The 12546-nt window shown below is 36.2% G+C and overlaps 1 protein-coding gene across 1 annotated transcript in view; it reads left to right on the forward strand.

Annotated features, from left to right (window-relative positions):
• The window catches only part of Mhcl (Myosin heavy chain-like), a 194806-nt gene that overhangs the window by 130840 nt on the left and 51420 nt on the right, over positions 1-12546 (forward strand). Inside the window, exons 8-17 of the mRNA XM_077440288.1 lie at positions 39-201; positions 277-396; positions 466-692; positions 766-889; positions 966-1119; positions 2200-2300; positions 2375-2484; positions 2566-2759; positions 2831-2916; positions 2992-3145. Coding sequence (XP_077296414.1) covers positions 39-201; positions 277-396; positions 466-692; positions 766-889; positions 966-1119; positions 2200-2300; positions 2375-2484; positions 2566-2759; positions 2831-2916; positions 2992-3145 — 1433 coding nt within the window. The remainder of the gene's footprint in view (positions 1-38; positions 202-276; positions 397-465; positions 693-765; positions 890-965; positions 1120-2199; positions 2301-2374; positions 2485-2565; positions 2760-2830; positions 2917-2991; positions 3146-12546) is intronic.

Here is a 12546-nt window from a genome sequence, read left to right on the forward strand (position 1 = left end):
TATTTTCGCTAGTATAAAATAATATTTATATATTTTAGTTGCAGGAGGTGGTGGAGGTACCAGATATCAATTCCAAGAACCAGCTGCAGCCGCTCGTGCTGCACAATTGTTGGGATGTTGCAGTGAAGAGTTAACCCGTGCACTTTTCAGCTCATCCACAGGAGGACTCAGTACTCCTACACAACCAAGAACAGCTTTCCGGTGAATATTCATTACTATTATTATAATAATAGACTTGTGGAATATATTTAACAATATTGTTATATATTTTTCTAGAACACCATCACCGACTGAACGCAACATCGACCGTGAATTATCTGGTCAGGAAGCTCTCGAAGGTTTCATCGTCGGTCTCTACACTGAAGTATTCAACTGTATTATCGCATTAATAAATAGGTATGTTCGTTGTGTTTGCATATTGAATATGTTTATTGAAGCATATTGTATATTATGTGAATTTTTCAGATGTCTCACTACCGGAGCTCGCACCGTAAGCTCGTTACTCCTAATCGATCCTCCGGGACTTGCCGGCGGGACTGGAGGCTCTGCAGCAGCCGGTTTGCCGGAATTAGCCACCAATTATTTACACGAAAGGCTTCAGCTATTAGCTCACGAAAGAGCCGTTTTGGCTCCGCGTGCTGCTGTCCGACAAGAAGGAATAAGCTTAGCTCCTGATTCCGATTCAGATGAAGGTTTGAATCACTTACCGTTAATTTTGATTTATTTTATATTGATCTAAAATTAATTTGTTGTGCTAAAATTCAGATTGGATTGCTGAAGTAATGAATCCAGCACCGATGGTCGATTTATTAGACCGCGCGGCTCAAAATACCATGGTCCGAACATCTCAAGCAGATTTGCGCGACGTTGATCGTAAAGGATTGTTATGGTATATTTATTCGTTTTGAAACAATATTGTGGTTTTTTTTATCAATACGGAATTTAAATTGGATTTAAATTTGCAGGCTTTTGGATGAGGAATCGATGCATCCCGGAGCTTCTGATACTAGTTTCTTAGAAAGAGCCGCTTCAGTATGGGGTGGAGGCTCTCAAACAAGTCAACATCAACTGTTTAGACGTGCTCCTCAACCCTTACATTTCGTTTTGCATCATATGCAGGTATTTTATTTTATAATCATATATTATATAAAGATTCTGCATAATGGTACCAAGATATATTTACACAAATATTACTCCTATCATATTAGTTATGTGGATTGATTCCATTAGGCCAGAGCTGCTCATTTGAAATAGTTATGAATAATTAAGCGTTGAACTTTTATTTTCTACTCAACCCTTTCAATGCTGAACAACGCCGATCGGCGTTTTGCCGACAAGTTCATGGGTCTGAAGAACGCCAATGTGCGTTGTACATTGAGCATGTATAAAATAAACAAGAATACTACTTGCTAAGCCTTTTCAGGTAGTATTGAAAAAAAAAATGCATTGAACATGAGTCGTATAATTCTTGCAATTGCTTTGTCTACGTTTATAAAGAATCGTTTACACCGGAATTTCTAAATTTATAACCATAACAGAATTACCCGATGGAAATCCCTATCTGTTGAGTATTTTAGATTATGGCTTGGCATTTAGATTGCGAGCATTACATTTTAACAACAATGAAGAAGATGGAACTAGTTTTGGAAAAATACATTCATTCATAGACTTCTTTTGTTTATTTACTCTAACTCATTTAAAATACTCTGGTAATTCTGCTATGGTTATAAATTTAGAAATTCCGGTGTAAACCGTTCTTTATAAATAGAGGTCGGAATCTGATGGGGCCGGAAAAGAGCCGCCTATTGTTCCATTGTTGTAAATCCTTTGTAAAAAAGGTTCGGCAAACCTTTAACTATGCATTTACAATCTTTGAACAATAAACAGCCCCTTCAGATTCCGGGCTCTATTTATAAACATTGACACGGATTACACGACCCATGTTCAATGCATTTTTTTTTCAATGCTACCTGGAAATGCTTAGCAGGTAGAATTCTTGTTTACGTTGTACATACTCAAAATACAATGCCTATCAGCGTTTTTTAGGCCCATGGACTTGTTGGCAAAACGCTAATATGCGTTGGTCAGCATTCAAAGGGTTAAGAAACTACATATCTACATATACTGAGCACTTCAACATTATACAAAACTGTGTATAGCCAAATTTTCATATAATTAATATATTTGATTTGATTTTAGGGAACGTTCCCCGTTATTTACAACGCTAGCGGTTGGCTCAAAGCCAGTAGGGAAAATCTAGTATCTAGAAATTCAATCGGAATTTTACAAGAAAGTTCTTGGTAAGTTTACAAACAAACATTCATTGTTTTTAAATTCAAATATAAAATATTTCATTTATGCTTTATTATTTTAGTGAGGATATTTCTCGTCTGTTCGTTTGGAGTCGCGGCCTTTGTGGCGCTGGACCGGATGCTCAAGCCAGCTTGAGACGAGCTTCAAGCATTCGACGAACCCTCACAACCGGTGATTGAATCAATTTGATAAAACAAACAATCCCTATTATTTGAATAAGAATTTATTAATATTTGAAATTTCATATTATAGGAGCGGTTGTTATGAATCGTCGTTCATTTGTTGGTTTGATCCAAGCCGGAGCTGAGAGCGTACTGAGCGTCCTGCGAAGATCTCGTCTCCGATTCGTCTGCTGCGCTCTAGCCCGCAGATCCTCACAACAAATGTCACCTCACAACGGACCTTCAGCCGAACAACCGATCGACGTACCACTTCTACGATCACAGGTATACATTCATTACTCATAATCTAATTAAAATCAAGATCACATTATAATGTTATTTGTTTTTTTTTAAAGTTCCGAGGATTTCAACTGTTAGAAGCTGCTCGTATGCATAAACAAGGCTTCCCAGATTCACTTCCTTTCGCTGAATTTGCACGAAGGTATGATCATTTCGAATATATACACATATGTTTATCAATATATATATGCTTATGTTATTTTTATTTTGAAAATAGGTTCAGGCTTTTGGCATCCGAACAAGGCACCGACAGTTCTTTACCACAATTAGTACCACTATCTCTTCCACCGGCTGAACAACGTCGATTAGTCGAAGATATGCTACGTGTTATAGATCTAGATCCGTCTTCGTATCGTCTCGGTCTAAGTCAGGTATGTTATTAAATACCACATTTGTTTATTTTATTCCGTTCTATTGTACTAGTAATGTATCTATTGTTTCATATGCAAATTTAAATATTGCATATAAATATTATGACCGTATAAAATCGAACTTCGATTCGATTGTGATCTTGCATTTAATACGTGAAGAGAGACTTTCATCGTTGTCACAACACCTGACTATTCGAAATATTTCGAATCTGTCCCCGGTTGCGTCATCTGCGAATTTCCTTTCAGTGTACATTTCGAGAAAGTGGCCGTGCACGGTAGTTAGTCGACCAATTAATCTCTTTTTGAAAGTCACTTCAGTTTATATACCTTTTACATCTATCATTTTCGACACTTTCAAACTATGTAGCAAATTTTATTATGATCATGAACGTTTATGCAGATGTCTTGTCGTCCTTGCTTCACTTCACGTCTCCGACAAAGGGACAAGTTACCTTAACTTTAAACAGACGTATGTTCTATGATAATAATAGCTCGGCATTGGATCAGTATGCGAATTGTTTTTTGATCAATTTGTTATGTTGTCAATATATTATAAGTCGATTTCACAACGTTAAGTGTGCCTCGGTAGAAAGTAAACCGAACACTCTCCTTTTGCTCGTCGAAATATGCTAACTATCCTGATGCACCCAGCTTTCTTCGATAAACATTCTAATATGCCAGGACATGTCTCTTACATATATACATGTTCCACTTTGAATTTAAATCAATTTCACCTATTCATCTATGATAATAATGTCTCAGTTAAGATACCGCAGTCTTCTGACTTCGGAGGTTCATATCGGCGTTTCCAATTGGAAGAAGACATAGTCGGAGGTTTCTGATCTGATCTGCTAATGACGTTAATGCCTTTGGGGGCGGGTGGGCGTCCAAAAACACGCTTCTGATTTATGGCTGGCGTCGTTGGCTTATTGGGTTTGATGGACGCGTGGGTATCTATCTATCTGCAGGTTACCCATTCGACTCCGGTCCCCGGACCATATTATGGGGAAAGCTTCTAATTATCACATCGAAATTTATGTGAGTTTCATGCGCGAAAAAAATCATCATATCAATCGCGCTTTAAAGGCACCTTACGCAATGTTAAATTAACATTGCGAACAAAATAGTCCTACTACTACTACTCTCTGAGTGGGTTTTTTTATACTCAATTATTGGGCTTTCATAGATTACACTGTTCAACAAATGACGACTTTTTTTGACCGATTTTTATTCCTATTGCAGTTCGGATTCCCGATACCTACATATTTCAGTTTTCAATTCCGATTAATTACACTGTTCGACAAATGACGACTTTTTTTGGTTCAGAGACGAGATATGACTTTTCTTATGGATATATGCCCAGTGAACACGAATCTGGTAATAAAAAATGTTGACTGGCTCGAGATTCGGAGATATGTGTTTTTTAAATCGCGCGATTTTTTCTATATCTTGATGTTGTTCGGTCGATGTCTCAAAATCTGTCAATTTCCTGTTCAAAATGAATATTGGAATCTATAGTTGAGTATTTTATCTTTTATTTATAGTACTTTTCAGCTTTCAAATTTCTCTAAGTAGTCGTTCAGTTCAAATCAAAAGTCAAAAGTACGTATTTTCACTTGGGATTTTTTCCCACTGTTAATACTGTTTTATATTGGGTTTTTTCTATTGAAACATGTTTATTGGGATTGTGTTCTGACCACACTATTTTTTGTTTTCGTTTAAAAGGGTTAATTGGAAGTGTGCTGAACTTTAAATCGGTAAAATTGCGAGCAAAAAGCTCGTACTAGTATTTACTCGTATTTACACGAATCTGAATTGAATTAATAGGGATAATATATTAAATTGTCTTTATATGAGAATTAAATAAAATTCCACTTAGAAAAATCATATTTCGACTATTCTTGTGGCTTACCTCGATAAAATAAACGAATTTTTGTTCACTGGGCATAGATCTATAAGAAAAGTCATATCTCGTCTCTGAACCATTTTTCGTGTTGAACAGTGTTATTATTATACGTATTGTAACTTCATTTTATATCATGTATCGATTCGTTTCCCAACACTAGTTGTACATACATATTTAAGGATTGCAATTTCATTTATCGTTAAATGAAAAAAAAATTACGTGTATACTTTATTATATAAAATGACGTGATAACTTTATTGTATAAAATTACGTGATAACTTTGCATAAAAACGCTATCCTAGATTGATGCGTAAATAATTAGAAATAAATCTCAGGTGAATAATGTCATATTAATACATCGAGTCCATTCGTAATAATCAATACTCATAATTTAAACAACTGTCTGATCGCATTTATTACGACTTGGTTGGTATGTGTTGCCATTCTTAAGCATGTGTCAGTGTAGCCACTCATACGAATGCATCAATGGTGCCAGAAGAAACTGACAGAAGGCTCGCTACTTGTTGTAACTTATTATAATGAGTTACTATTACTGTGTTACCATTGTACAAAACTTTAAGTCCTACATATGTATAGCAAAATATGGATATGATTAGTTTCTGCCTCTTATTCAAACCAGTAAACCGGTAATTCAATCCCTAATCGTACTGTTGACGTTTTATCTATAATATTATACTATTTATATTCGGCTCAGATCAGTAATCTGAAATGCCAAGAGTGCCACAATGGCTATTGCGAAAATACTTAACCCTCCTATAACACGCTGGATCATTTAAGCAAAAATGCGTATAAAATGTAAGAAAAGAAACAAAAGTTGGCGCTATATCCCGTATCATGTTTTCTTACAATTTCATTATTTTTCTTTCCCCTTCTTATTTTTTATTCCTTGCGGAACAGAATTAGCGCGTTATAGGATAGTTGACTACACTCTATATACATTTATGAATTCTCGCAAGTCATTTATTTGAGACGTGCATAAATTTAAGGCCCCTAAATTAACGATCTATCAATCAATTTGTCGTAGCAACAAATCAATAGATGTTTTTTTTTTAAGGATCAGACGCTTCAACTTTATTACAAACTAGCGTTGTCTCCGTTAATATTTCAACGGGTGGTTTTGGAAAGTAATTAATGTATGAATCACACCCGAGGCTATTGTCGCTAGCGGTTTCAGCATGCTCAGCCCTTGCGGTCAATTCGCATCACCCCCCACTCTACCCTCTGCGTTGTTGTACCATTCCTTTTGTGAAATCTACATACTTGTCCATGCAAAAAAAAAACATTTGTATTATATTACAAATATCTCGACAACATTGAGTGCCAAATCGCTTCACTTGGAAGCACCATTGCACTGTTGAGATTTCGCTGTTATCTTACTTGGTTCTGTGATACGCAGAAAAAGCCAATTTTGGTGTCCTTTTACGATTTTTTCACAATCTCCTTGAATCACGACGAATACATTTGGGAAAATATTTTCACTGGTTGGTTTGGTGAGCAATGCTCAAATTATTGCAGAATTCTGCTTCAATGCTCCCAGCCAATTGAGCCAATGTCGTAGTTTATTCTCTTCTCCTGTGGCACGTACCACTTTAGCGGCTTCGTCACCTGTTGCATGGGTCATCAAGCTCCTCAACCACATTTCTGTTGGCTTGGATTTGTTTAATCTAAAGTATTGCGATCTGTTCAATTTGAGATCGCAAATGTGTTGTAATATTGTATTTGTTTTTATGTAATGACACTATGGCAAAATTGTAAATAAATAAATAAATAATTTTGGCTTGTTAACAAATTTTGACCCAACATTAATAGAAAGCAAATCTACATACATATGTATGTACTTGCCATTTAAAAATTATAAATTTCAGCATTTCTAATTGCTCACAACAATCACATACGGTAAGTTTATAAACAGTCATAAGGATATGCATAGTAAAGGCTATCTAAACTTCGGCCATACAAATTCTCTATAGCAGTTCCCTTTACTTTCATTGGGCATAATAAAATTTAATTGGCAAGTCTCGCGACTGCAATCTCATTTGAAGTCATCTGCATACCGTCGTCTGATATTGTATTTAAAATTATATACATATGTATGTGTGTACATATGTACGTACTTAAACGTGGTTTACAAGCCTTCACAAAGATAATCACAGAAAGGTTGCAAAACATCCTCGACGAAAACCAACCTATAGAACAGGCAGGGCTTTTGGCAAATTTCAGCACAATGGACCATCTCCAAGTAGTCGGCGAACTAATCGAGCGCGCCAACGAGTATCAACGGCCATTATGTCTAAGTTTTGTCGATTACCAGAAAGCCTGCGACACATTTAGTTACAATGCAATATTCAACACCCTACAAACACGGGGAGTGTCGGAAACCAATGTGGGGGCTGTTAGCTGCAATATATAAGAACGCCACAGCTTCAGTCAAACTGTTTTCAGGTACTGATAAATTTAGCATTGGAAAAGGAGTAAGACAAGTAGATAGCATCGCACCCAAGTTATTCAATGCGGTACTTGAGGGAGTTTTCAGGAACTTGGAATGGGACACAGCGGGAGTAAAAATCAACGGTCGCTTCTTGATTCATCTTCTGTTCGTAGACGATATAGTTTTAATATCGCAATAGTTATTTGCCTGCCTGATAGCATTTCAATAGATGATGAACCAGTAGAAGTAGTAAATAATTATTTATATTTACGTCAAATAATTTACATGTCCGGTAGTAAAGAAGAAGAAACAAAGAGACGTATGAATTTAGTATGGGGTGCATTTGGACGAATGAATGCAGTTTTTAAATAAAAAAATGCCACTTTGCCTGAAGAAAAAGATCGATCAATGTGTTTTGCTAGTGATGACCAGTGAAACTTGGACATTAGACGTCAAGTTGCTACACTAAGTCCAATGCACTCAAAGAAGTATGGAACGTTGTATGCTAGGCATGACAAGGAGAGACAGGAAATGGAATACGTGGGTAAGAAGCATGATAATGGTTGTGGATATACATAGTGAATAGAGTGAAGAGATTGAAATGGCAATGGGCGAGCCACATGTCTAAAATAATGGACGAAAGGTGGACAAAAGAGGTGGTAGAATGGTACCCGAGAGAGTGCAAAAGGGTAAAAGGATGACCGCATGGAAGATGGGTAGACGAAATTAGGAAAATGTGTGGGGTGAGATGGGTGAGAGTTACGCAAAACAGAAACGTGTGGAAGCGTGTTGAAGAGGCCTTCACCCAGCATTGGATGGCGAATGGCTGAGATGATGATGATGTACTTGATGATGTACTGAAACACTTAACAAGTAACAATAATTTGGAATACAATTGTATGAGAATTGAGGATGCTTTAATTTAATTCAATTAAATTCCCCACTTTATAGACGTGAAGTTCGTAAAATACCATAATCTTAATTAACCCCATGACCACCAAACGCACCCGCACTTTGGCGCACCCAAAAGAGCACAGGCGCCCAACCCAAAAGTGCTATCGCGTGCAATTTTTAATGGTTCGTCACGCCTTTTTCACCGGATTTATCGTCATCATTGGCACACGATGTAGGATTTGCGCAGATAATAAACGCAAACTCGTCGCATAAATGGCGTAGTCGTCTCTTACATACATACATATTTACAATCCTCGGCTCAATTACCCCGCAAAGTGGGCACGCCCGTACAAGGACTATGCGATTTTGCCGTGTTTTATTTGTTTCGTACAAAGTGACACGAAACGTGTATTTCTCACGCGTGATTTATAAATCAATAAATAATATCAATTGCGGAAAATCGAATTTTCAACGGACGCCTCTTCCTACTCGCGGTTCGGGTTTTTGATTGATTTTATTTTTGTTATTCTCTGTTTCGTCTATTGTATTGTATAATACATAGGACACGATACATAAAAGTCGAACGGTGTTTGAAGATAATGTATATTCATTGTTGACTTTCGTGGTATTATAAAATTGCCACATATGTATGTATGTATTTATGTATGTAGACGCATTACGATAAGGAATATGATAATAGAAATCCGATTAGAAATCGCGATGTTTGAATACATAGATAGATAGTTTCCCAAAGTTTGAGTCATTATGTATGCGAATGAATGCCGCTCGTAAACTTTAGATTGTCTTAAGTGCCAGGTTCCGCCCAGGTCAACTTTAGAACTCGCTGATTTGAATACAACCGATGAGAATACTCTCATAACCAAATTATGTTTTAATATTATACAATATTTCTATTCATATTATAATGTAAACCGATATGTAATAGGTGCTAAATTAAAAAGCAGTGGTGTCATCCATTCTTCTCATCTGTGTTCTTCGTTTTCTGTCTCTTCTCGTTATATACTTCTATCGGTGCATTGAATTTCATTTTGAATTTTGAAGTTCAATGGCCAAGCTTCGCACAGTGAAATTTACATTATGTAATACACATTTATATTTATATTAGTTATGCGTATTTAAATATTTGGCTATACGTAGTAAACACTTTTTGGAATTGATTGAATAATACAAAGATGTTGACGTGTCCGAGATTATCTCGTCAACAATAATAAACAGCAATTCAAAAACACAAATGAATGTCATTATGGTAATCATGCATAGACAATTTAATAGATACAATGTCAACTGAATGGAAATTTATGTGGAAGATATCCAAAAGAAATATTTCATAAATCTAATACTCCGAATAAAATGTATGATAGATTGTAAGGACTTTGTTTTGTTAAATGGAAATAACCAACACGAGCAATTTTTTGGAATATAAAAGCAAATTTACATATGTACTTATAATATATGTAGAGTTTCGAGTAAGTCTCTTGAAAAGAGAACATGTCCTTTTTTGATAAAATTCTGTTCTCATATAAAATTAAGTTTTTATTAAATTAAACTGACACTTATTTTTACTAATACCTATTTTTTTTTTCAACCGTTTCTAATTTTTCTTATAATTTGAAAGTTGCAATATTCTCATGATTTCAAGTCACGAGCCGCTAATGATCATTTAACGTATTTTAATTCATAAAAAATAGATGCAAATGATTTAATGTGAGCTATATTTACTATTATATTAAAAAAAATTGTATCTGACCAACCCACGACTTTATGTATTTGAGGATTATAAAAAGCTTACAAAACAAAATTCGATAATGAAACATACATACACGTTCACACATACCGTAATGCTACAATGGTCCAAATAGAATTCCTTTAATGCTACAATGGTACAAACTTTAAATAAATAAATACCGTCTATGAGAGCATTTTCGATACAAATAGAAGTTTTCTGATCATTATTTTACAAATGTATTGTATGTATATCTTTTTGAAAAAAGTATATAATATTGTAAGTGATCCGCGGGATTTAAAATTATTGATTTAGTAGTCCGTGAGGTCCGAAAAGTTGGCGACCGCTGTTCCAAGCCATCTTATGCTAAATTTTGAACTAGTTAAACCTAATGTCGAGGTTTTATTGTGATATCTTTTGAAAATTGTACTCTTTTTTTTTCAAAAGATTTACTAAAGGTGCAGACACGCAGAATCGTACGCAACACGTGTTTTTTTTGTATAGTTTTGCACGTGCAGAAAAAAAACGCAGACATGCTTAGTCTGTGCCGTCGCGGTATTGCCAAAAGTCACCCACTGGAGTCTTTTCCGCTAAATTTTATTCTTGTATTGACATACATACATAGGCTTGACAGTGTTCGATAACAGTGATAACAGTGTTTGAAGAAATGTAAGAGAAACTTGTCGAAATAATCCCTTCCCACATGGAAACCACGAGCACGTCCATGACGTACGATTCAGTTTTTGCGCCTAAAGATGTGTATATGCAATCGACGTGGATTAGGGCGAAAACACACTGATGGGCACGCGACACGTGTTTTTTTTAGAGACTTTTGCACATAAAAAACGCAAGCACAAGCAAGGAGTGTGTTCGGTGATAGTTTATATTTCTATTGACATAGGTTTGACAGTAATCGATAACAGTGATACCCATATTTGAAGAAATTTTAGAGAAACTTGTCGAAATAATCTCTTCCCAGCTGGAAACCACGAGCACGTCCATGCCATACGATTCAGTGTGCTTGCGCCTTTAGATGCGTATATGCAATCGACGTGGATTATGGCGAAAACACACTGAGAGGTACGCGACACGTTTTTTTTTTTTAGATGCTTTAGCACACATAAAAAACGCAAGCACACATAACCATTCCTGGAGTGTGTTCGGTGATAGTTTATCATTCTATTGACATAGGCGTGACCGTGATTCCCATATTTGAAGAAATGTAAGAGAAACTTGTCGAAATAATAAGGTCGTACGAATTAACAACGAACTGGGAACGCGCTTCCTTAGCTCGAGACCACTAAGACGTGCCGCGCCGTTCCCTTCAGTGTGTTTTCGCCTCGAGTTCCGCTGGGAAAACCACGGAAATGTACAAAGTGTGATAATTTACACGAAACTCGCATGCACTGTGTATGTAGTACGGTTAAACTGTCGCCGTTCTCAAAGTTAACGGAAACAGGAACGCGTTTCAAACCGATTCCACAATTATCACGATAAAAATCAATGTGGAACAAGTGAATTAGTCTGCCCCACCGGGTTCTTCACCCCGCGTCCAAGTGGTACTCGCAGGAGCATTGTTCTTGGCGAGAGATCTTTCGGTTTCCCAGCTTCGGGTTCATCTCGACGACCCGGCTGGTACCCACATACATAATATGTATACTTTTCGGTCGCTCATCTGCCTCTCAGCTCTAGGCTCCTACCCCCCTTCCTTGCCTTCCATCATCACCATCATCATTCGGAAGACAAACGTGCAGCGATGCACCGGTTCGTCAGTCAGTATCTATACGACTGCGGGTACGCTCGCACCGCGTTCAACGAGCTCGTGTACAAACAGTTTCTACGACAACGAGCTTTCGCGATGTTTTGTGCTTCCTACCCGTGTATATATTTTATTTTTGAATTTTCGTGTTGCTAAGATGTGCTGTTATGTCTCTAATTTGTATTCTGTCTAGTTTGTATTGACAGAAACAATCGTATTGCATTATCTTTCAATACTTCCAAATATGATATTTTGACTTCTCAACTCGTACACGAGTCTTAAATGCTTTTTATTATTACTAAATTATGTTCACAATACATCTTATATATATTTTAATAGCTACTGATCTACTGATCATTTTCTATTTTACAATTTTAATTTAATTTTGTTAGTAATCACAGTATTATATTATTCTAATTTTAATGTACAGCATAGTAGGAGAAATAGCTCAAAAACCTATTTACAATCCTTATAAAATGCTCATAATACACCTAATACATAATATTAATTAAAGATTTTCTAAAATCGACGATCTAAAGCAGATTGTGTTTAGGTAATCTGAGTCGACTTCAAGTGCGGTTTATCAATGGATTTTCAATCAATATGTATTGTATTCAAATACAAATGGTTTTTGGGTTTGGATAAATAC

This window comes from Arctopsyche grandis, chromosome 10, assembly GCF_051622035.1.
Source record: "Arctopsyche grandis isolate Sample6627 chromosome 10, ASM5162203v2, whole genome shotgun sequence".
NCBI classification, from domain to species: domain Eukaryota; kingdom Metazoa; phylum Arthropoda; class Insecta; order Trichoptera; family Hydropsychidae; genus Arctopsyche; species Arctopsyche grandis.